Source organism: Opisthocomus hoazin, chromosome 6 (assembly GCF_030867145.1).
Source record: "Opisthocomus hoazin isolate bOpiHoa1 chromosome 6, bOpiHoa1.hap1, whole genome shotgun sequence".
In the NCBI taxonomy this organism is placed as follows: domain Eukaryota; kingdom Metazoa; phylum Chordata; class Aves; order Opisthocomiformes; family Opisthocomidae; genus Opisthocomus; species Opisthocomus hoazin.
In genome coordinates, this window is record NC_134419.1 from 21,290,370 (window position 1) to 21,317,607 (window position 27,238).

The window sequence follows — 27,238 nt, forward strand, 5'->3', positions numbered from 1 at the left end:
AAACATCTGGTCATGCTCTTGTTTATTTGGCCCTCTTATGTGAAATGCATGAAAGTTTTAAATGTAAGTTTGATTCACAGGTAGCATGAAATTGGGTGTTAATTTTTTTGCTTTCCAAACAAGTTTTACTGTCGGCATTAATATCTGGCATGAGCCTAGTCTGTCACTCCCAGTCATTATAACACTTCTCTTGAACTTTCCCGTAATGATGAGGGTTAATGGCTCATTTATGTAAGGCAAAACACTGAAAAGCGTGGTGTAGAAAAATTGTCCAGTACACACAATGGCTGGAAACTGTAAACTCCCAAATTATCTCCATAAGGATGAGATATTTATTATCTTTAGAAAGGAGGGAAATATACTTTAAAAAGGAAGGCAGCTATGGAGAAAATTAGACATGGTGAGGTTACAATCTGTTCATTTGAAAGGGCAATACCACTTATCATCATCATTATTTCCATTATTTCCATTGTTTTGCTCTGATGAATCTCTATCTATCAATCTACCACCTACCTACCTACCTGCAGACTACCCACCCATCCACCCTTCTGGCTGATGTTTGCAAGATGGGAGCCTTTTGAGACAGAAAGCAGTTGATGAAGTGCCTGCCTTGCCTGCAGGTGCCCTCTGTGTGCCCCTCTGGCATAAACATAAGACCAAGCTTTTCATTAAACGTACACAATCATTACTGGCCATGCTTTTACTCCCCTCTTGACAGAGGAAAAAAATGTCTCTCCTATATCATACTTTATTGTGAAAAATCTTATATAGCTCTACAGGTCAAATGTTTATGAAATAAAATTTGCTCTATGTTCTATTTGAATATTCGAGACGATTTGAGTACTCAGGCAATAAATAAAAACCTCTTCAAAAGGACTCCATAATATTTAAAAAAAATAAATTGTGAAAAATTAGTTTAAGAAAGTACATATGAGAAAAAATTAGAGTAAGAACCTAGTTAAAATATGTACTAACTGGAAGTTAGCTAGCAATCGTATCTTGTCAAATTCACACTCTTTATAAACTAACTAAAGCAAAATAAACCCCCACCTCAGACACTGACAACATGATAAGGATTTTCACAGTTGCAGTCACAATCCAAAGTATATCAGAAATCTACACAATTCAGCTTTAAAACAAACCAAATGTTTCACCAGGGAAAGCTGTAAGACAACAAGGGCTGCTGACTACATTCACAACTAGCTGAGTTAGTTTATGTCAAGTGTTATTAACAAAATTTGAAATTTCCGCTGGGAGAGTACAAAAGAGGAGGAACAACATCTGTAATGTTTCAAAGAGTTGTTAATTAAGATAGGTTTATTTAATATTGATTAGTTCTAGCATTCACATCTAAAATTAAGTACATACTTTTGACAGAAGCAGTGGTTTACAATAACAAAAGTAACTGAAAGCAAAAATTACATTTCTGCGTTGACTGTTCAAGTGAAAACCATGATCTCAGAGGGAATAATGAAAATTCAAAAATAGTAGGGATTTTAGTCTCTTTTTTTTCCCCAGTGTTTTCTTATAACTTGAAATTAAACTTAATTCCTAGGCGGAAAGGATCCTCCAGCACTCCATGTTAACAAAAGTGTCTTTTCTGAAGTGACTACTCTGCCCTACAATGCCTCTACAGTCTTTTTATTTGGAACCAGTACCCATGACAAAAAAAATAATGATTATCGTATGTGGACATTTAGGGGCACTATCTGTGATGTCTGAGGTTTGAATTTACTCCTAAAATCACACATGGGAATTTATAAAGAAAACATAGAATATTATCTCCTATTATCTAGAAAGAGAATAGCAAGAAACAAGTAATAATAACAAGTGATAAAAATCAGAGTTATTATTGGAAAGTAATAAACAGAAATTGTATCACATTTCCGCCTCTCAGCCTCTTCCCATCATTTAATTTTTTTTCCTTTACATCTTTGGTCCCTACAATGTCATGTAACACATTCCCATCCCTGCAACTTTAATAGCCCCAAACAGCTGGTGTCTGTTAACAGCCCAGTGCATGGCCCAGCCCAGGAGCATCCCTGGAGAGCACATCCTTCCTCCTGACTCCTGAAATTTGCACTGGCAACCTGAAATTACAGTTGTTTGAATCACAAGTGCGAGGCCGCACCAGGCTTGCCTGGCTTACAAAAGCAGACTACTGACGGATCTTACAATAAAGCTGCTGCTAACGAGTAGTAAGTGGTAAATGAAGGTTGGCTAAATTGCAGCTTTGTCATAGCTTGAGTGAGGGCTGCCTGGGAAACCATGCGTGATTGAAGCACAGCGGGATCCCTGGCTCATTCCTTATTCCAGATCAGAAGCAGAGCTGGCACGTGCTGCTCCCCCTTCTTCATCCAAATTGCTATTTTGCCTATTGCCGAGAGATCCTGACTGCTCTGCCCAACGCCAAGGAGCACGGCAGCCCTGCGGACACTGCTCCCTCCCTCACGATCCCTGCGACAGATGCCACTGGATGAGGTCTTTACGCCCTGACATTACACAAAGTGATAGACAATTTCTCCAAATGCCTATGAAGGGACAAACACGTTTGTAACATCAGACACTGTTCTGTGTACAGGAATTTCTTGATCATTCATGGAAGAAGGAGGTCTACAACAAAACTTATTTCTTTTATTGGAGGGAGGGGAGACGGAAAAGGGCGGATATATAATGTACCATTTAGGACTTGATTGCAAGATGAATATACTGTAGGTAAAGCACCCAGTAAAAAGCTACATTTCACACAATTCTGTAACTAATGCATTAGTTGTTGTTCTACTTAAAAGCACAGTAACAAGATACTTCTCATAATCCTTAAAGTTTTTTTTTTCTCCCTGTTTATAATAATCCCCTGGAAGCTTAAACTATAATCTACTTCCCTCGCAAATGTTTCTTTTTCTCTTCCACTATCTCTACGTGGATGTCTCATGAATGCAATAGCATCAAAAGAAATAAAAAGGATGAGTTTCACCACTCTGTATGTTTTCAAGTGATCTTTCTTCCTTAACACACAGAATTCAATGCAAGAGGTTGCAAAACAAAAAGAAGGAGAAAAAAAATAACTGGGCCTACTTTGGGTCAGACAATCCTGAGAACAGCTATTTAAAGCCAGACAGCAGTAAAACTCTAGGTAGACAATTACCATTTGTCCTGTACTGCTCTGCAGGGAATAAGGGAATTTCAGTACACTCAAAGAGTCTGGAAAAAATCTCAGGAGGCTGGATTTAAATGTGAATGCTATCAATTCCTGCAAACTTAAGAAAACTTCCCAACAGACACAACAGAATCACAATCCTCTACCCCCATGCCTATAATAACCATATTTATTTTGGTCATCTAACACAGGCCATAGCCCGCATCTGTTCCAAACACATTCTTCCAGATCTGTACATAATCCCCCCACACTTCAGGAAATTCAGACACCTGTATAATTTCTACTTTCTCTTCCCTGCCTGTCCCTTCTCATTGCTGCACCAGGCTTGAGGACAGTTCTGCACCAAGTGTCCATAGATACTCCCTATGGACACTGCTGCTGGCCTCAACCTGCACACCGTTCTGCTTTCTCAAACACTTGCAAAAATCTCCAGCACTTTACTTTTGATGTGCACCGTCCTTGCAGAAATAGAAAGAGATTTTTGATGTCATCTTTGAGAGACTGTTCCCCTGAAAGCTGTAAAATCGAGAGGAGCTTTGAAGAAGGCTGAAGGACTGGTTTTGTAACAGCTACCTGTTTGGGAAGCAAAGATGTGGAACAGGATAATTGCTGCAAATAGAGGTAGTGCAGAGATGGAACACTACATTAAGAATCAGATTTCACATACTCACAAAATTATTCTTGATCAACCTAAACTTCAGAAGGTATTTGTGTTTGGGTCAGACGGAAATACCTCAATCTTCCTTTCAGGACATGTTTCTTCTTCCCAAACAACACAGTATAGCCTTGCCATGACCTGCTTAGTCTACACAAACTCAAAAGTTTTAAACGAGAATTCCTCAGGAAGCATTTCCTAGGAAGAAGCTTGGCACTGGAGATATAGTCTTTCTAAAACAATACAAAAATAATGTATTGAGTTCATCACTCGCCAACGGAAAAGACATCTACACCTTATAAGCACATTAGGACAGGAGAACAACTTGGCTTCTTAGAATCCCTCCTGTTGGTCTGAATGAGGGGAACGTGCACCCAGTTCTGACCCACGCCATCTCTCACCCGCACACAGTAACAAGCCGACACGCTCGGAGCATTTCCTGAAGGCCCTGCACACACGTAGCTACAAGAGTCCACATGTGGTCCACCAGGTGTTTGGTGTGAAGTTTATAAAGAACAGTTTACTGAACACTCATCAGCTATGTCAATGACATGACAAACAACCCTGTAAATAACTAACTGAAAAACACACATGCTACATACAGACTTCTCATAGTTTTTTCACACATGAAAGAAGGAAACCTACAGACCTAGGGCAGATTCTGCCCTACCCAATAGCTCTTGGATGCAGTCTCAGTAGCAAAGAGTGAGCAGCAAGGGAATAAACAATAGCATCACAGGACTTTTTGGGTTGGTGCAAACTTTCCACCTTATTGAGACTTGCACCACTAGCCTGCCACCGTAACCCTGGTTCTCACACAATTTCAAGTTCAGGACAAGTCACAGCTATGCCACATCCTTCCAGGAGAAAGATTCCTGGAGGCTTACTGCCACTGAGTGCCATTTGCACCACTCCTCTGCTTTTCCAAATGGCCGCTGGCTGCTGAAATGATCATATTCAAAATCATCCAGCTGGAATTACCAATGTACAGAACATTTCTAACACCCACCTCACAAGATAAGAGTACAACTGCAGCAAATATTCTGTATTGCACAAACATGCTTCAATGTGCAGTGCTGAAAAAAGAGGTGAGCACAAAGACTCACTGTTGTAAAAATTACCCTCTAGAAGCCAGCCTGATTTTGATGCCTTGTAGACCCAACCAGGTTTCTCTTTTTGCGTACTTCCTTGTTGTAATTTTCGATTTGTTGCAGAACTGAAATGAAAATAAGCTTATTAAAAACTACCTAGAATATCAAAACCCATGCAATAAGAAAGTTAACAATTGTAAACCCTGTCATGTCTCTGAGAAGAAGAGGAATTATCTTGTTATCAATTTAATAATGGAACACTGAAGTAAATGATGCCATCCACTGACACCAGTAACACTGTCTCTCCTGGGAAATTCATGTTCTTAGGAACTGCCAATCTCGATGGATATGGACATATTAAACATTGTACCTTCAGTCCATAAATCTACTCTTTCTATGCTGCCTTAATAAAAAGATTCTGCATGTTGATAAAGACAAGCGATGCAGAATGTCGTGACATTGCTGACCTATAATTCTGCTTCTCTTCTCTTCATTTTTCAGGGAGTGGAGAGTAAATAATTTGAAAATCTCTAACCATCCATTGTTTTCATCCTTGACTTGCACTTAAAATACATTTAAGATAATTTGAGTAAACAAAAATAAGACAAGTAGGGGATACTAATATGCTTATTATTTAGCTGTTTTTCTGTAGCAAACCTTCCACATAAAACCCTGTCTTTACCTTGTTACTTTATATTGAGATCTCCAGTTTGTTTTTCAAAGTGAAGTGGAAGTGAGATACAACAGAACGACACAAAAACAGGCCAAACATTATCAGCACGCAAATAAGTCCAGAGAAGATGATGACAGGAGTTCGAAAATATTACCATTTGCTCACCCTATACCATACACACAAAATCAGCACAAGCAGAAAACAACAAAGATTCCCTTCTCAGGCTAAACAGAGATGCTTATTTTCAAAGGCAGTTATTTTCGGATGATGACTCTACTTCTATCAATGAGATTCCATCTATTTAATGAGATTATTTCATGGATGTCAGTGAGTACACTGGGCTATAGCTTCAAATTAGGGCTTAGAGTTGTTAGGATCTAACCTCCTCAGACACATAAAAACCAAGGGTTATAAACAAACCCATTTCTTTTTAAAATAACAGAATGCTGTGGCTTTGACGGGAGCACAAAGCTAAACAGATTGCTCTTTAGGACTGGCTGCACCTTCAGGAAAACAAGGGAGCAGCTTGGTGTTGTAACTGATCCTCTGCTACCTGAGACTCAGCACTGTATCAGCACTATCAGGGCAGGACGTGAGCTACTGTGCCCTTGGCACTGCTTGTATGCACAAATGTGTAGGCACAGATCATGGAAATGGAGAGCGTGGATGAAGGAAAAGCTAACTTTCCCTTAAAGCATTTAATGACAGTCCTACGAACTTGGAATACCACTGAAAGCATAAATGGACCGAAAAAAAAGAGACCTTCTGATGCACCTGTACCTCCCACGCTTCAGGGCACTCTTTAATTAAGACATGGTAATTCCTGAAAAGTGAAAAAGAGACTATGGAATTTGAGTTCCCCAAAACAGATGTTTAATGGAAGAAAATACAGCACTTGTACAAAACACTTCAGGGAAAATATTTTACATCATGAGAAAAAGCATGTCCATTTTAAGATAGACTGTTGAAAATCTCAGTGCTTCAGGTAAACTCTTCAAATTCCATTGAAAATTACCCGTGTGGCTGAAGACTTCCCTGGAAACTTGATAGAATCTCTGGGATTTTATTTTGCATGGGAAACCTAGCCTAGTTCAACCTTTAGTCTCTTTGGTAATGAGTGAGAACGAATACATGGGTGAGCGGAAATTTGCGTTACTGAAAATTAGCAAAGGCTGAATCCAAGAGAAGAGTGAAGACAGATACTCATTTTCAGCAGTATCCACAGAAAACAACACTGCAAGCCCTTGTGGATCTGCCATGCCGCTGCTGTATTTCTGTACTGTCCATGCTGACTTTATATAAACAGAAAGCAGAGGAGGCCAATACAATATTGGAGAAGCTAACAGAAAAAGGATATATCTAATTCTACCATATTTCAGACACATGCTATGACCTGTAGCAAAAGCTTTACACCAGGGTCCTGACACATTATTGATTCTCAAGACCACATATGGAAAACAAGGCTGGCAAAAGCCAACACGAATCTGCAATTCCCCAGGTCAAACGAGTCTCTCTGCATCCCCGAGAAGTCCATTCTATCTCTTCCCTTGTTCCACCAACCCCGGGCTTCTTTTAATTCACTTCCTTGGATTTGAAGGCTCAAGAAAACTAGCAGTATTGGTGCCGGTAGAGGAGAAAAATGTAGCTCAGAAAGGAGGGCGAAAAAACCCTCCCTTTTACACTTTAGAGCTCTGTGATCTGCTTAATCATGTGACATCGTTGGTGCCAAAGCAATGCTTGGAGTGAGTGATTTTGTCAGCATGGTTGCATCCTCCATAACTCACCCACTCTCTCTCTGTGCACCATTATCCTCATAGTGATATACTGAAAAGCACTGATAATTTACCTGATTTTGCACAAACAGCTCAGAGGTTAGACTGTTCTCATAGATGAGGGTATGGTTATTAAGAAGGTGTGTGGGAACAGGCCATAAGGCTTGTCCTTTCTTCAGGAAATTATCTGAGGCCTTTACATGCCAGCTGTACTGGGGAGACCCATCAGTCCCTTACGCTATTCTCTCCTGTCTGGTCTAGGTATCAGACTTCACAAAGAGGAGAGCTTCCTCACACTCCAAAGCCTGCCTGATTAAAGGGACGGGTTCGCCTCATGAAAGGAGACAATCTGGAAATGTTCACAGGCCTGGCAACATGGGATCTTTTCAATGGCCAGAGTGCGACCAGCAGGATCCATCCCCACCAGATCTTCACTGAAGATCACTTACAAAATGTTTTTCTGGGTTATTTTCTGGGTTGGAAAGCATGGATGAAAGGATAGTAGAAAGTTACAATGCACACAGCAACATAATAATAACTGTTCTATCTATTGATCTTCATTTTCTTGTGATACCTTTGCCTTCCTCCTCCAGACATGAGAATGATTCATTTGAAGAACACTTGTTTCCACTTCTTTAGGCATTCTCTCCAAATCCATATAATTTTCTCTGAATGGTCTGATTTCATAAGCAATTTACTTTGAGCAGAAGGCTGGACTAGCTCACCTCACTTCCTGAGGTTCCTGCCAACCTGAATCTTCCTGTGAACCCTTCCTGCAAAAATACACATGATCAACAAGTATTCTTGCCTCATTCACTTCATGATCTCTCCATACCCTTGTGCTGAGCAAAGGGCCACCTATCTAGCAATTCTGACATTAAGCCTATCAAGCCTTCCCCAGGTACAGGAACCTGCTGCAGTCTGGTATTTGTTCAAACCTGTCTTTCATTGCTATATTTTGCCTTCTGTTCTCTCATGCAATCTTCAAGTTATCATCCTTGATCCTTTTTGAGATCTGGTTCATTGCTGTCTCCTCTGCCTCTTCCTGTGATCTTGCAGGACCGGTGTGTTTATTTTTCTTCATTGTTACCTACCTTCAGATTTTGTTATCCCCCTTCATCGCATACTGAAGCAAATATAACCTTCAGTTCTGCTTTTTCTGCCACTATCTGAGCTCGTACAGCTCTGCTTTTTAATAAGACTTGGTTGTTATTGAGAGACAGATCAGACCCACAGCCCAACAGCAAGGACATCTCCACAACTACAACATGCCATCCACCTCCCTCACATACAATGCACAAACCTCAAACTGCAGCAAAGCCAAATACCAGATGCACTCACATACATTCATTGATTCTTATCCAGCTTTCACCGCTCCAAACGAAGAGGAGCCCTCCTGACCCAGTGGAAGACCACTGGTTCTCATTAGGTCCATGCTAGTGTGAGCCCTAGGCTCATTTAATGATAAGCCTGTATCAATTGTAGCATTTCTTATACAAAATTAATTCTGCTTGAGCTTTTCAAATGATTAGCAATAAATTAGCACTCAGTAGCTTCTTGCCAGTAACATATTTTAGGAATTTTTAAGAGGGAAAAGAGAGAAGATAAGAAGGTGAGACAAGCAACAAACATGCTTCGTGGACTATACAAAAACTTTTAAAAGTAAATAAATATTTTCATTTGAAATAAATTTTCATATATAAATACTTCCATAGTGAAAATTACATTAAAATAGTCCCTTAGCAAATCAAAAAACTCTACTTTCTATCAGACATAGAACTTTTCAAGAAGTGAAGATGAAAATCCATGTTTTCTTTTGAACTTCATCTCTTCATATATCCTTCCTATTATACCCTGGTATCTCCCAGCTGGGCCAAAAATTCAGCGAACAGTGCCACTATACACTGAACCTCATGATAACAGGTCTTCAGTGCTCCCATCTGAGATACAATCAGAAAAATCTCATGAGTGGGTAGCTTTATCTTTTTTATATGCAAACATTATAATTTATTTAAGTAGCTAGCTGTTATGTCTGATGACCCAAGTAGTTTTTTGGCTACACTTCAGCAGCTAAGATATAAAATTAAAGGCTGGAAGTTGGCAGCTACCTTCTGACTAATCTTTTCTCCTCAACCGCCAGTTCCACCCACCTCTTCATCTTTTAGGGAAGCTTATCTGAAAATCCTGAGAAACTGAAAGAGGCCTTACTGTTTTCACTAAATATTTGGATGTTTAATCAAATTGTTATCTAACTTGTTCAGCATACTGCTATGCAATTGGACATTTCAAAATTAAAATGCATTGAATAGTCTATAGGATTATAGTCTCATTCACATGAAAGCACTGTAAGACCAGCTGCCATCTAATGTTGGAGTGATTTTATAAATGAGCCAGCAGTGAGTATGTGTGTTCCCAAAAAGATAAACTGAAAATAAATCAGGTGACATGTGGATGCCTCTGGCAGAATCAAAGGCAGAAGTCCTTCTAGGAACCAGAGGGGTGCCGATACTAGAACATTAAGAGAATGTAAATGTGACTTACATCCTTGTTTAATGCCCACGCTTTACCTTGAGATGCACATACTGCTCACAGGTAAGAATTTGGGGTACCGATAAAATTCACAGAATCTCTAGATACTCTCACCTGAGCTGCAGTTAACTTACACGAAACATTCTGCAAGTGTATTCAGATTTTAACATGGAGGTATATCTCTCATAAATGGCTAGGTGGCCAAGAATGGTGTGGCTAAGAGCAAGTCTATCAGATTCTTACACTGCAAGAAAAGAGCCACAGTGTTTTAGAAATGCTACCATGAAATTTAGGAATAGAGCTTCATTATAATTTTTTTCCAAATCTAAGACCTTAACTAGCTGTTATGTGTAGACAGAAACAATCAACATAACGACAATCTTACAACAAAAATGTTAAACATAAAGAGAACTAAAAGAAAATAAAACTTCAAATAGGTGAAGAACTTTGAGCTTAAAAAATATGAGAAAGATACGAAAATCAACCAGCGAATAAGCATTCTTTCAGGGAGTTGTGAGACTGAGAGGTGCAGCAGCAGAAAACAGGACAGAAAAGTACTCTGTTGTTTTCTTAGAGTTTACATTTAACTTACATGGCTCATAATAAAGGATGTATTTAGGTTTCCTTGAAAGAAGCCTTTAAAATATTTATTTGGGTTCAGAAAATAAGTACTCACTGTCACATTTTTCCTTCAACAATTATAAAAAAATATACCATCTCCACTAGATATGCACACAAGGTTTAGACGCACAAGTCACTGCTCATTTATGGGTTACTAGCAATCAGTACACTTGCAGTAATGGACTGCTTCAGTACTCTTTCAAACCCCACAGAATACATGGTAAGTCCAGTTTGCTATATCCAAAATTAAAGAAATTCATATTAATTTGAATTAGCTTGTATTTGCTGCAAGTTACAAACAGGCACACGTGTAGTTACCATACTGACACACAGTAATTTGCTATCCCATGGTAATTTTTTGGCATGTCTGTGTTCACATAACAGTATATCAGACATAATATATGAAGAGAGAAAGAGTTTTGCTTTTCGGGTCTTGCTGGCCACCCGATTTTGCATGTTTAGCAGTTGCTACTTAACAGCAAGTTCAGTTCACTAGTTTCAACTAGAACAGAAAAAAAGGAGTTAAATATAAACCAGGGTGAACTGAGATCTAGAATATGGAAATGTGACAGATACAAGAAGTTGGGTGAAGAAGACTATGTAAAAGTTTATGATCATAGTCCTTGAACTTAATGTGCATAAAAAGTTCAGAAGCTATCAGCAGTGTGGAGGGTGTAGATTATGAGCCCACTAAGAATTCTACTAATCTACATGTTCCTCTCAGTGGATAAGGAAAAAAAAAAACATCTTGGAACCCCTTATTCCCACATTTCGCTCTGAATTTGAGATCTTTCCACAGCCCCACTCCCCAGAAAGCGCAGGAGGCTGGGATATAGTCCAGCTGCTGTCAATCAGACCGAAGAGCTGGCTCCAACTGCAATAGATTCAAGCATGTGCCTCTGCCTTTCCTGTCTAAGCTAGAACATGTCTGTACAGAGCCAGCTCTCCTACTATTGACGGAGTTCATCTCACTAAAGTAAATTCTTTACTTGCTCTTGAACAAAAATAAACAGTTTGATGGTGTAACTGCATCTACACTAGGGTTCTGCTAGGACAGCAGTTAGATGCAATTTTATTTTTAGTATTCCTAGCCTACATAAGTATGTGAGCAAGACTTTTAAATATAGACCTAGCCTTCATATTTCTCTTCATTAGGGCTCCAGCAGAATGCCTAAAATGTAAACCACATCACAGAAACTAACTGCAGAATATGGGCTACAGGAACAGCATACACTTACTACTTTTATCAGATATAAATTTGCCTTTTTGTTATTATTGCAATATACATTACATAAAAGCAAAAAAGCAGAATTATCTAAATCACATACACCCAGTGCCTCATAAAAGACTAAAATTGTATCACAGCCAGTATAAATGAATGTCAAAGGTACTGTGCATTTTGAAAGAACAAATTTTGTAATTTACCCAATCGCCTATGACCAACATGGAATGGAAACTAGGGAGAAGCATTTGGGGGATAAATGTTTTGCACCAGTAATAAGACTAGCAGAATTTTTTCATTCTTACAAACTTTAGATATTAATTTTGCTACATCATTGGCTATTAATAATTTTAAAATTTTGTCATTTGGCGGTTTATTTTTTAACATTGCCACAAGGTCATTTTCTCCCCATCCAATGGCAACTTCTACATCCTAATATTAAAACAATAAGTACCCAGAAAAGGGCATTTCCCAGGGAGTAATGACTGGCTGGGAGGAGTTGATGGCCCGAGGCACTGCTGAGGGCCATTAACCCTGGCCGGTTATTAATCGCCAGGAAATGCCCTGCACCAAGGCTGTTATTGCTATTTTAAGCACAGATCGGGGAGGGTGAAATGGACATCTTAGTGTACAGATTTTTTTAACACATGATGCCATTTCCTTTGTTGCAGTTTACTGAGGACATTTCTAGAAAGAATTAATGCTCCGCCTGATACTCAGCTGGATTTCACAGATCATTTCGCAGCACTCTGGTATGCGCACAGTAACTTCCTAAACTGAGAAAACAGTTGGGGATTTTAAGGGCGTTTCTTTTCTCTCTAAATAATAGTCTACATCAAAAAATAAAAGGAAATTTGAACCCTAATAAGATGAACAAAAAACTGCAACTTTTCATGTCACTGTCAGCAGAATTACACTCTAGAAATATCTTTATAATCACACTGTCTTTATGTTTAGTGCATTTCCTTTGTCGATACTCCTGCTTAATGACCATTCACGTATCTCTTCAAAAAAGGAATTTTTAGCAGCAACAGCCAAAGCACATCCTGAACACGATTCAGTTGATGCTAGCCATTAAGTAGTTTGTCTTTTCCAATACTCAAGCTCATTGGGTTATTTTCTAGGAGATGACTGGTGAAGTATTTCAGAAACTGCCTTAATTTTCTCCTAGTTCTTACCCTAAGGCTAAAGTTTTAAAGATGCATTCATAGTCCTCACAAAACTGTGAAAATTGTTCTTTTCTTGCAGGGATCAATAACTCACTCTTCAATTCAAAAGGATATTCTTAGTGTATGTACAGTCTCCTGCCTTTACCACTTACTATTTGTCAAACCTTAGCTGTGAAAGTAAAACAAACAAAATAAGTCATGGCTTTATAATATGCATAGGAAGAAAGTACAGCTCTGCACTAAACTAGTTGGACAGGTTTCTCAAGAAAGTGGTAGTTTCTAAGTGCAAAACATAAAAGATCTCGCATTTGTCCTCAAGGTCCTAATTTGTCACCACAAACATGTACATCTGAATCATAGATTGATTGTAAAAAACTCACTGAATTTACCATGTGGTTCTATTTTCAGTTACAAATTGCAGTTTCCAGCAAAAGATATGTGCTTTCTTAAAATAAAATTCCCTCAAATTGATGGCCAGAGTATGTGCTTTCACCTCTTTGCCAGATTAATAACCATATTCTTAAAAAAAAAATAATAACCCCCGAAATGAATATAGTGGCAGTTGGGTCCAATCAATGTGACATGTACTGCATGATTATTTGAACATGCGTGAACAGACCTTGTCTCTGGGTAAATATTTAGCAGACTTGCTTGTGTTTCTATATATAGGATGATCTGCAGTGACCCTGTGGAAGTGCAGCCTTTCAAATCTTAGTAAACTGAAGATGGCACTTGAAATACAAAACCCTTAGCACATCATTTCAAACTAGTACAAAATATATCTTCATCTCAGCTTGAGTTCAAGTAATGTAGTTACATGCTAATCAGGTTATCAAAATGTAGTACGGGCACAATGGTCCAAAGATTGAGACAGGACTGGGAGGCAGGAGAGGGTTTCTGATCCTGGGTACGAACCTAACAGCTCTTCTCTGTGCATCAATAATATAAACCTGTAGGAACGGGTTACGTAGCTCAGTACCCCTTCTCCAACATGGACCAGCAGCAGTAGCATTTCCCTAGAAAATTCTCATAGCTTTTAAGAAATCTGTGCCACAGGAGTTCCATGATCCAGAGGTGATGCACTCCACAGACTTCTCCAAATAATTTTTCTAGTCAGTTCTTTCTCAACCCATATATACCTCTCGCACCAGCAATGCCCTGTGAGAATAAGCTCCATAGCCACAGTGGCATGTCGTGAAGTGTCTCCTACTGCTCATTTCCACCTATCACCCTTCTGATTCCAATCCAGCTTCACCCTTGCTGAGACAGAAAAATGTGAACCGCACAGTGTATTCAAAATGTGAAAAAAAAAAATCAATATGCTGGCATACTGATGGTTTTTACTTTGTTCTCTCTTCCTTTCCCAGAAATTCTGTTTGACATGTTTTATTTCAATGCTATTCAACATTAAGCTGAGATTTTCAGAGTGCTCTCTACTGTAACCTAGTATAGTTAGCTTACAATCAATCACTGTATATATAAATTTAGTACTGTTTTATCCCACGTGCATACTACATGTATCTTCATTTAATTTTACGTGGCAGTCCACTGGCCAGTCACTCAGTAATGCAAGATCCTTCACAACGCTTTATAGTCAGCTCTCATCTCTATCTCCTTACAATACTTACTATTACAAGCAAAGTTTACATTCTTGAAATTCTCTCTATTTTTCTGACTGTTAATAAACATTTTAAATAGCACAGAACACAGCACAAATACCTAGGGAATTTTAGTGGAGCTGTCTATCCACTGTGAAGATTGAGTATTTATTCCTTAACATTGTTTCATATGTTTAACTAGTTATTTATTCCTGTGGGTTTCTTCCCTCTAATCTTATAGTAACTTAATTTATTTCAAATCCTTCAGTGAGGGACCCTATCAAATGCTTTCGGAAACCCAAACTCACTTTATCAGCTGAGTTTTTTTTGATGTCTTCAAAGAACTTTTTTTAAGGCTTGGCATACTACAAAAGGGGTTTCTTTACTCTTTTTTTTTTTCTTTTTACTAATTTTATTTTTTAGAATAGCTTCTACCAATTTGCACACAAGGACAGAAGATTTTAGGTCTGTAGTTCCCCTGATCTCTCCCAGAAAAGAGATATTACATTGATGTTGTGCTAGTTCTCTGCTACTTTTCAAGCCTCAAGCAGATCTGCTTTAGCCAACACTACTATCAAAAAATGCTGATGATAGATGACAATTTCCCTGTATTTTCTCATTTTTTTACTAACACCTAAGCCTCAAGAAGTGAAAATTTACAGTACTGTATTCTGTAGCTCAGTCCCATCTCTATTAACATTCAGGTCATATGAGGCTTGAGCATTTTTTATGCCTTGTGGAAGAGCCTTTCACAGAAAACTTACTTCCTTACAAGAAACTGTGATCTCAAAGACCCAATACATCAACTTTTCTGTTACTAGCCTCTGTTTTACTCTTGCAAATAGAAACTGCTGTGCCTACAGAAATGGACAGGCACTTCTGGTGTAAATCAGAGCTCTTGCTGAATTTCTGCTTAGACTACACAGAGGAAAATGTGTCCTTCTAGCTCACGAAGAGGTCAGAAACAATGAGAACACCCTCAGGATGAGGGAGAGCAGAGCTTCCCCTGCAAAATACAGAGGTACGTTGTTAATGTGTCTGTTCTTCTTTCATGTCAACTCTCTTCTCTCTCTTTTCTAGGAAGCATCTTTCTGCACTGTTTTTCATCCTCTCTTTTCCTTGTGGTGAAGGAGGAAGAAAAAAATGGAAGGTGGTCATATGCTCCATACTCCAAGGCCTCTTCCCTTCTACCCACCACAGTAGTCACTGGAAATTAAGGAGTCTTGGCCATTCTTGCACTCCACACCAGCTAAGGCCAAAAGGCTTAGTTCCTGAGCAAGGTAGCCAGTATGAGTGCCTTACTCCAACCTCATCCTCCCTCTTCAGCTAGGATTTCCTCTGATGTTAAGGGACTAGGACTACTGCCAGTTTTCTGTAGTGAAAGGGATCTTTTCCATATGGTGAATTTAACAACTGCTGTGTGGGTTTTTTCACCTCCTACCAAGCATCCATGATGGATGGCTTTGGGAAGTTTAAGCTGCAGCAATAACAACTTCTGGAATTCTAAAATGTGATTTGTGGATCCGAAACTCAGATAAAGGAACCCAAGTAGCTGTTCTGCACCACTGGGCACTTCCACGCTATGGAGAGTGTAAGCTTCTAGGCAGCTCAGCTTGCGGCTCCCTCCCCTTGTGCTCTGTCCTTCTCAGTTCATGTGGAAAAGCATCTAGGCTTCCAGCAAGGGTCCTCTGATAGGCCTGAGAACATGTGGCGTGTACCCTCCTCATTCTGGTCCACAACAAAGTGGTTGCCGCTGGTACCAAGTGAGGTCCACATGGGCTCAGCCCTACCTGGTTGTTTAGAAATGTTTTATTCCAAGTTTGTAGGTGTTGTGGCTTGTCAAGATGTCTGTGACTTCTCATGTGGATGCACACCTTAGTATGTATTTGGAGTACAAAATATCATTTCTTTGTGATGGAAAGGCAAAGCTATCCATACTAGCCCTAGGAAGAGCAGATGTTTACGGAGATCAGCTGGTTGACAATTTGATCTTTACTTCTTCTGAGCATGCCTTCTGCAAAGATCAAGATGAGGCTCACCTAATCACCTGTGTTACAAATGCTGTTCTGAATTCTGAAGTATTTCAAATTTGAAACCCAAGTAGTAAAACAAATTTTGTAACATGAATCAAGTCAGTGACTGGTACCTTGAAATGTAAATACCATGTACTCTACAAAACATCCCACAGACCTCTGAACACCCATCAAAAGCAAAAGCTATAACAGTGCCTGCAAAAATACACAAATTATGCCTAATACATTTAGTGAGAAAGCCAGACCTTCTCCTCACAGTAAAGCTGTGAAGTCTATGACTCCTCTGTATCTTAAAAAGTTACCCATCTAATGTCCCTTAATTTTAAGTCTCAAAGGAGATCTACAGCCATTTTAGGTATTCTGGTCAATTCCTCTCAGTAACCAGTCTACTATTAGTGCAGACTTGTAGAGGGAAAAGGTTTATATAATTTATAAATGTTGTTCACAGTCTGCAGACGAAACATGCTATTAAAACCAGAGCTGGTCCTATACATAAACTTGACATGTAGGACCACACTTCAAGGATCACTTTGACAAACTAATCAAACTTTTCCATGTAAACTATCCAAATAACTCCTACTGCTGTTGCAAATCCATTTCTATTTATCTTACAACTTCTGTAAATCTTTCTGAACATTGCATTCTTCTGCACCAAAAACTATTTACAGGAACAAGGCACTCCCTTATGTCTGTTCCATTGTATTTTTCTTGCTCTGTAACCCCTCATTTCCTCCTACCCCCACAGAGCAGAATTAAAACAAATTTGGTTTAAAAACCTAAAAATTAAAAAAACCCAAACAAACAAACAACAAAACAACCAAAACCACCCCAAACACCAAAACCAAACAAAACTAGCTGACTGGCTGCCCTATTTCATACCTTAGTGGTTGAAAAAAGCTGCATAATATAAAAAACTAATTACATCATTCCAGGATATTTAAAAAAAAAAAAACAAAAACAAACCCCCCAAGCCTCTGAATGCTACAAAGAAGTCGTTATCAGCCTGGGATCCAGCGATCTGTTCTCACACACTCTCTAGCACGGCTACTCCTGACAGGTGTTCCTGGGACATTCTGAGCAAAATGTTGAACAAAAAAAAATCTATCTTTAACAGTTTCGGCCTTGAAAAGCTGCTTTCTGCTGAGTAACTGTCAGAGACTGTCAGCAACATTGTACAAGCAGCAGAGCAAACATTAAGACAACAAGAGTTTTCAGCTTAGTTTTGGGGTCCAAGAGTACTTAATGTTTCTAGCAGAAAAGGTTTCTCTATTCAACACGTCACAACACTGATAACTGAATCACAGAATCAGTGTCACAGCTGACAACCTGGCATCCTATGTTATGTTCCTCAGAGTCATGAAGCAGCGCAAACTGATTTGTGTTCAGTCAGGAGGCCAAAAAGTTACTTTTAAGACTTATAATAATTGCTTATACTAATATAGCAATATTGAAAAATATTAAATTTGGCATCTTCTTCCAAGATCCCAGGTCTTCTTTGCAGTACAAATTTCTGAGACATTTGCTTGTTTGTGACAGACTTCTGTTTGCCCTGTAGGGAATGACATTTCCTCCGCAATCTATTTTGTTTCATTAAGTGTCCTTTTAAAGCCCTTTATCTATACTGCTGCGACCTTCTGCTCATGCTCAGACCCAAAATAATTTGCATATTGAGGTTTTTCATTAATTTGCTTACTTTTTTATCATCTACAGTGCACCAATTACAGTTTGGGAAGATGGAGAAAGACTACCTGGCAACTGTATCCATCATCTTCCTACTGAACCTTCAGTTCACATTTTTCTGTAGAGAAGTGTTTTACCATTTTCAAACCTTGCTCTTCTCAAGCTTGTTCTCCCCATTGCAAATGTTAAAGGGGTTTCAGGGTAATACGCAACCTTAAAACTAGGTAGTGCAAATATTAGTCCCAAACATGCTTAATGGGACTGGAAGCATAGATGTCTGTGTGAGTGGGTGACTTACCAATTCAAATGAGAAGGCTGAGCTATGGTAAGCAAAAAGTTTTGATGAGGAACAGCAACAGTTTGTATGCTTTCTCTGATGAAACAAGTGCTAGCACCAATATATCCCATTCCCTCACAATCACCAAAAATGATTCTCACGATCACCAGCTTCACTATGCACACAGCTCCTTGTTCTACCGGCACACAAAGATGTACTGCCACAGTATTAATACCAGTATTCACAGTTCCCAGCACAGATACTGGCCATACTATAGCTAATGTCAAGTATGTGCATATAACATTTCATCAGTGAATTCTCTTCCAAGGTTTTATAATTTTATTTTCAATTTTCTCAGACACTTTTTACTGATAATAAGTTCATAGACTTTTGCTAAAGTGATTTCTTTTTTTTCTGCAGAGTTTTCATTCCTGTTCATATTATTAGGTGAGTTCTACTTTGCCAAATTCATATTTCTTAAGTGAACTAAAGTCTTGAATATACCATAAAACACCATTTTTCAGCCTCAATACACCATATAATCAGGTGTCTCCTTGGTAAGTAACATATGAAACTAGGACACATTGTGGCATTAGCATTAGTTCTTTTGCCCTGCTATCTAAAGCACATCAAATATTGCATGTCTAGATTGTGGTCTAGTCTTTTTCACATGAACTGCCAACTTCATGCATTTCACATCTGTGGTAGGTTGATGCCACAGCAGCTAAGCCCCCACCGAGCCACTTGCTCACGCCCCACCTCCAAATCTCCCCTCCACCATCGCAAACCAGTCTAAGGAGGCCTTAGAAAGGGACAGTCTTCTTTTTTCTCTATGATGTTGAGATAATATTCTTTATTACATGGGAACAGCCTTTATTGGCCTTGGACGAAAACGTCCCTCTATAGCAGGGAGTAAAGAGAACAGACTACCAGACTATGATTATGCTTTCAGTAGTCATTCCTCTTAAAAAAGCAGTTTGATTATTTATATTTTTCTTTCACTTTTTTCTTGAGTTTTAGATTAATACAGCACTTTACAAACGACATTTTTTGGAGGAGTGGGGATGCAAAATTTGCCAGTAAGGTGTCAGCTTTATACTAATTCAGAAAGGATATTTTAATATTACATTTAAGACTACAAAATTAATAAAATAATTGTTCCATCTTCTCTCACTGTCAAATTCTCAGTCTCTACTACTAAAGAACAAAAAAACCCATTTTCTCCTGACTAATCAATGCACAGAATGATAAATCCTGTGGTATCAGGTGCTATGCGGGGCCATAAGACAGAAAAATATAAATACTTTATAGGCTCTCATAAAAAACCCTTAGTTAACCACATAAGGAAGATGTTTGGATATCACAAAGACAGGCCAATAGAAATAAGTAAAACTACAGTATCTGGGCAAGTAAAAAGAAGACAACAAATACAAACAGACCAATTTTCTTCTCACTTTCACAGCTCTCTGACTGAAAGGTTGTTATCTTGGTATAGCGGACACAGCGTTTTTAAAACTGCACTCTTTGAAAATATAAGAATAAACACTAAATAATACATATGTTTTAAATGGTCTCAGCCAAGTTGCTGAAGTAATACCTTGCTGAGATGACTGAAGTACCAGAAGGAAAACAGTCCCATTTTTAATTGCAAATCATTTTAAGAGAGAAGCACCTGATTTAAAAAAATAAAATTAAAAAAGAAATCATCTTGGGCCTGTACTGTGCACACCATCTAATTTCTTTTTTCTTTTTGTGTGTGCTTTCTGAAAAAAAACAGTAATAGTGATATTAAATTAACTCCACTTAAAAAAAGGGCCCAAACTGAAACAGCAAAGCTTTTGATGATACTTCATAAGCAAACATACAAAATCCAGATACTTCTTCCTTCTGCTTTCTCCTCTGGACCCTTACAAATATTTAATTCACTGATAGTGGCACTGAAGCAAGTTTCTGCCGATGGCAGATTTTGTCCTAGTCCACTTCAAGAGGATTCAGGGTCGAAGGGAGAAGCTAAGAGAAGAAAAGGCTTGAAAAGACAGCCAGTCAGAGATAATTGCAAACTACAAGCAAGAAGCAGGAGTCAGAAGAGCCAAAGAATGAGGCCACCAACTACAAGGGTGAAGACCACACAAGGGACATGCTAGTTCCTGATCTACAGAAGCAACATGTCACAGTTAGGTGACATTATTCACTGAGCTGTGACTGGTAGTCCTCTTTTGCACAACCCCTTGCAAAATTTAGTTTAAATTCTAGACTTTGTTGGGGGAATTTATCTGCTCTTTTTGCGTTATGGTTCACTTTTTCCTAATGGCACAAAATAGGATGCTATTGTGGGATCATCTTCTAGTGACGTAGCTATTTTGCTCATATCCTTTTCATCCGTAAGATAAATCTTACCTTAAATTACTTATATTACATAGCAAAAGTAATTATGTATAAATTTTTTATTTATTTTTAATATTTACCATAGCAAGGTAAGTTTTTTACTGTAATCACTTGTGTCCTCATCTCTGTTTGGCCTTCATTTGAGCAGAAAATATCATTCTTTGCTTGTTAATTAAGGTCACCTGAACAGTTCTCAGAAACTGTTTTGGTTTTAATAAAACACATCAAGTTTAAAAAGCCTTTCTGGAGGAGCAAACAGGAATTGGGGGGTGGGAAGGAATTCTGCAAGCTTTAATTATGCAAAAAATTTCAAAATAATCACCAAGATATTTCTACTCAGTGAACAAAGATCTGTTTTCAGTTAGCAACAAATTTACCATTATAATTATGACAGTTCTTAGATGAGCTCACAGACACATTTTAAACATCCCTGTGAGCAAAGCCAAGGTCTACTGCTGGGTGCTGCTTCCTCTGTGCCCACGCGGTGTTACCAACCTCAAAGATGCCACAGCAGCAACCACAGCCAATGTGCAGGAGCTGAATTCACATTCTCAAAGTAATAACTCACACAGTGAGGGACGATCTGAAGATGCTCACCCCGGGAACTATGGAAGAGTGGGACTTCTTCATCCCACACAAGAGACCAGGTCTCAAAAAATTCAAATTTTCCTTCTGGAATTATTGCTAGTGCATTTCTTTACAGAAAAGAACAGTTTGATCTCAAGCACAAAGTGCTGCAACAGACTTTTGGTGAAGACTGCAATGGGAGACCATTCCCACAGCAGGAACAGCCAACAATCTGTCTGCATGCAATATCCAGGATTTTGACAAAGGACGTTGTAATCAAAATCAGAGAGTAACACTCTTATCTTTCAGTTCACACTTTCACTATTATGAAGCCTGGTCACAGTAAACAAAGTGACTTGAACCTCAGCAAAGAAACACACAGTCCCTTCATAGTGAAGTAGCATATGAAACATGCAGCACTCAACTTTTATTATCAATACAATGTGTTTAAACATTTTTATACTTGTTGATGTGTATGCTTAAACTCCAGGAATAAGGCAAAAAAAAAGTATTGTCTTCATGTCATAATATATTCAGGAACATTCACTTATTTTGTTCATAGCTGAATCACGGAGGTAATAACTTCAAGACAGAAGATATGTAGGCTCTGGGATTTCTAGCTCTATCCATTCGAGATAATGACTGAGGAGACTTACTTTCCATCTGATTGTTCTCATTCACTGCAACAGTAGCTGAAAACCATTTATGCCAGCTAGCTGGCGTCATTGCTCCCAACTTTGATTATTACCTTCTCAACAGATACCCCCCTTAGCCAAGAAGGCGCTAACAAGCCTTTATCCTTGCTGTGAAGTTAACTTTAAGTCAGTATTGCTTTTTTCCTCCTAAAGCAACCAATTGCTTATAAAAATATTAGAAGTATCTTTCACATTTGGATTAAGAATGAAAAAAACAAAGATTCCTTTTATAATCAAATTCAATTCACAATTAAAATTATTATTCTAAGTTACATCTTTAAATATGATCTTAAATACAAAATTATTCACAGCAGAACTGACAAGCATTCACACTGGGATCAACTCTTTCCCTTGACAGTGTCTATTTGAATGTAAACATCAGCCTAAATATCATGCCCATTCTCTGCTTGTGTAACAATCATTTTACAGAATTTTCTGTGATAATTAATTTGGATGGGCTTTTCTTGTTTTTAACAACATACTCGTATGTCAATAAAGCAATTGGCATTCTATTTAATGTTTATTAAATAGGTGAGTTTTCACAGATCTGTACACCCAAGCTTCTATACATGTTGCATCTTAATGACTGAGTTGTACTTACATGGTTTGGAAAGTCAGCTTTCAGTTCAGCTATACTTTTACACCAATATGCTGCTGTTTTCTCGCTGATCAGTTCAATATTTAGAAAAGAGCCTTGGCCTGGGCCGTACATAGGACCTGAAGTAATTCCACGCACTATCCTTGGAGAAACATTGGTCACAATATCCTGCAAAACAGTGAATCCTTTCAGACTGATTTTGCAAAGTGAGGCATGTATCAATGATGTCTATGACATAACATAAACTTAAATGTATCAGGTGTTTTAAAAATCTACTGTTCTTATGAGTAAAAACTACAATTATAAGTCAGTTCTTTACATTAGCAGCTTCCCTAAATTGGATTCTCTACATCAGAGGAGAAAAATGTTTGCTGTGCATGTGGAATGGTATGACAACTGTCAAGAAAACACCAATACGGGGCACCTATAAACTGCCATAAAAAATCTCGTTCACATAATGGTTTTGTGTTGGGCAGAGGACATACAAGACTTTGTGTAAAAACCTGTGCAGGCCTCAATCATGTAACAGCAGACATGTGGACCATCCTCCCCAAAGATGATCAAAGTCCACGTCCGACAGTAACAGGTGAAGTGCAAAGAGATGCTGCTCGCCAGCCTCTCTGCTGAAAAGTCGGGGCCACTGGTCCAGTCACCAGCAAAAGTATACCGGTGTATCAAATTTCGCAAATGAAATTATATGATTAACAGAGATCACAATCAAAAAATAAAACCAAAAATAGTGAAAATTAAGATCAATATTGTAAAGCATGACATTTTTGAAGGTCAACATGAGGTTAGCAAACAATTTTGAAACATAGAGTAAACACACAAAATGTTGACGTTTAGTAGTCTTAATTAAGGTGCAATGTCACTGTATGTATATTAACAAAGAACTGTAAATTCTGACATTATTTAAAACTAAAGAGAAACATAGATGGCTAAATGTTCCTTTTGCCAATTTCCAATTAAAAATAATTTTGAGTAAAGGTCATTTATTTACAATTGTATCAGAATAATTTGTTTAGGTCCCCCTCCTCAGCATCTTGTCATTTTTAGTGAGATAACATGAACCTCCATTAGTATATAGCAATTAAGGTCAATTTACATATTTTAATTAAGAACCATTCCATATAAAACAATTAGGGTAATAGGCATACTAACTGGATTTCATAACATTTGGACGTTTTTCCAACTAGATAGACAGGAAACCTTAATTAGCATTAATTAGCACTGATCTGCATATGTTTGATAAGGCATACCCTTGCCACAAAAGATTATTTATTCCTGAATCTGCCAAATGTGGCAGTTACAGAGGATAAAGGGACTTCTCTTCACATTGTATGTAAATTTCAGGTAATCTTAATTTGCTTATAAAGTTGAATGAATCATTATACAGTAAATACACACTAATATTTTACACTGATAGATAATTATATATCCATTTTCATATGTAGAAATCCTACAAAGTAATCTCCGCAGTTCATCTGTTTTCAGGCCTAACACGTCTGGAACATGGACATCACAATAATCCCTAATTTTCCTGTTACACTATTTTCCCTTCATCACAAAAACATCACCTCCCTCTCGACAGTTAAGTTATATTTTCAGAAAAAAATAATTCAGAACATTTTCTGAATTTATGCAAATGAAAACCAAAGCGCAAAGTACACTCCCCTCACTCTCAAGACAAATTACAAAAATTGCAGTTTATGCAGAAGAACTATTTACGTCAGTTTGCTACACATTATCCTCTTGAGCCTTTCACTCCTTTTAAATTGCCTTAGCGGAGCTTGTGCTTTGACTTCATCCCAGAAAGCTAGTCATACACACAGGCCAGTGCTATCACATCATACAGTGCGAGAAAACACGCAAAGTCAATGACTTCAATGCTGGCAATCTGACTGCACTCCTGCAAGCACAGGGTGCACACGGTCATTTGACAACAGATCGGGGTTACTTTGAGCATGCTGCAAGCAACCATGAGCTTCCTTCTCCCATGCTCCAAAGCAGTCAGAAGCTATGTAGCTTTGGTAGTATGGCACTAAGCCTGAGCTAACAGCCTGTCTGTGGTGGGAATTACTATTCTTGGGTTCAGTGTAAATTATGATAAAATGCACGTGGTATAATTTCCATTTTGTGCCTGGCTTGTGTATGTGTGCATGCCAGATAATGCTTAGAGCCACCTACAGTACTGTTTGTTATCTTACTACATGTGTGTTTTGTTCTCCTGCCAGTCTCCTCTCATTTTACTACAGGTAAGAATTCAAAGACTGAGATATTACAGACTAGATTATACCTCTTGTGAGACACTCACAAAGCCTCAGTCTACTTCCATGCAAAAACACTCTGAAGATTTTCTGTCTGCCTTGGGTCTCCAGGCAATCTCTTCTCTCTTCTAAGAAGAGACCCCTGTTTAGACCCTGCGACAGCTGCCAAATCCCCATGGCTTTGACTCAGTCTTTCCCAGAGCTCAGTCATAGCCGACTTCTGAGTGACAATTTATCTCTCCAGGATCCCACAAAGCTGAATCAGGTAATGCACAGACTTTGCAAACTGTCTCAAAGGCAGCCACTCTTCACTTTAATGACCACAAGAGATACACAGAGCCACATGAAACACGAAACACACATACATCTCTCTGCCTGCGCTTCCTCACTCTTGAACTTTCCTTGAGATCTTGTGAGAAGCCTTCCTTTCCCTTCCCCCGCCAGCAGACAGCTGCTGCTTCGAATGGCGTCTTCCACTGCCTCCTTACTGCCTCTGTGTCACAGGACCCCTCCACTGTGTCCAAGCATCACTATCTTTCCTGACCAAGCTGCTTCTGCTTCCAAAAATCCTTCCTGGCTTTAAAATTCAAATACCACCACCTGGCTGCTTTGTCTTGGCTCCTCCTGAGAACGATATGCTGTCCTTATTTAAGATCCCGTTCCTCATTTGCCTCTTCTAGCTCAGATTAAGCTAGGTGGTGAGAGTCTGTAATGACTGACACGCTGGCACCCCTCCTGTCTCTTGTTAGCACATGACAGCCCCAGACACAAGGAAACTCACAGTTCATGGAAACAAAATGGAATTTATAACTTATGTGATGATTCAAGGAATCTGTCTATGTACATACAGAACGAAATCACATAAGTGACAGAAAACTGTCTCTTTGAGATGAGTGCGAAACACCTACACAGAACTTGCCTTACCATCATCTTCCTCTTCTGTCTCCTGCCACAGCTACAAATGCTAAACAGGGAGAGAGTTAGGCAAAGGATCTCTTGGCTGGGCTTAGCCAACTTCACGCCCTTTGGTCTTAGGAGTGAATTTTACACGGTAACACAGGTTCCTTCACTAAGATAGGAAATTCTGGTGGCTGGCCTATTGTTACTGCTGTCTCCAAAACAGCAGGGGAGGCCAGAGCAGCTGAAATAGCCACAATGCTCCGGCCCATGGGGGTTGTGACAGACCATCTTTGGGTGTTTTACTCAAATACTGATTTTCCCTGCTTGTAGGAATTGTGCAGCCAAATGCTGGCATCTGATCACTTTTCTGAAAGCCCAGCTTTTGCTTTTATCCCAGCTATGCACACAACCATTTTATTGTTAATAAAAATTGTTATGCGCATAAAAAGTCACAGTGGAATTGAAGCAAGAAGCCTGACAGGAAGCACTTCAAGGTTTGAACCTAAAAACTTTTCTGATTCTAAAAAAAGCTGACTGCTACAGAGAGATGGCCTGACTGATGAGTTGGTCTGGTCCCTGCACACAAAAGTAGAAAGTAGAGGTCTACATACTGGAATAGGAGAACTTTCCCCAGACTCCAAAAGGAATCAAGTATCTTATCTCTCCATGTGACGGACGCAATAAACAGTCCTTGGGAAACATAGCACAAAGCTTTTGTGTACTCTGAAGACCAAGGACAGAAGTCTTTTAATAAACAGCAACTAGGGGAGAACAAAGCTTGTATCTGACCACGGTAAAAGACAAAGCTATGGAAAAAATGACTAAAAAAAATCATTGGCAAAGGTAAACAGAAGAGTCCATAGAAAATTAATTTGTTTCATGGGGAAATCTTGCAAACTAATGTAGACTTGGGGATTAGGGAAACTGTATTCAGTACTAGATTATGGCAAAACAACCTGGTTTGGGGGAGTTAATGCAAACAAAGAGTGACAACAAATGCAATCAAGGGCCAACTGTGAGTCATGAATATTTCAGTTACTGAATTTGTTCTCTTGCCTCAAAAGCAGATTCTTTTCCCCAGGAGAGCACACCAAAAACAATCACATCAATCCCTCCAACATATCTAGCTCAGGACACTACCTAAGAAAGTGGTGTTCACAGATAAAAGTGCCAATACCCTGCTGCTTTAGGATTCCTCTTTTCTGCTTATGAACAATTCTGGTATTCTAGTAACTTGAGACTGAGTTAATCTGCATTATATATACATTTCTGTTCCTGTTGATTAATTAATTAACACACTAAAAAAAAGACCCAAAGCATTGATCAGGCCCCCTCTGCTCTAATAATCT

The 27,238-nt window shown here is 38.7% G+C and overlaps 1 protein-coding gene across 1 annotated transcript in view; it reads right to left on the reverse strand.

Annotated features, from left to right (window-relative positions):
• Positions 1-27,238, reverse strand: part of DPYD (dihydropyrimidine dehydrogenase) — a 380,477-nt gene that overhangs the window by 119,315 nt on the left and 233,924 nt on the right. Inside the window, exon 14 of the mRNA XM_075424984.1 lies at positions 22,726-22,890. Coding sequence (XP_075281099.1) covers positions 22,726-22,890 — 165 coding nt within the window. The remainder of the gene's footprint in view (positions 1-22,725; positions 22,891-27,238) is intronic.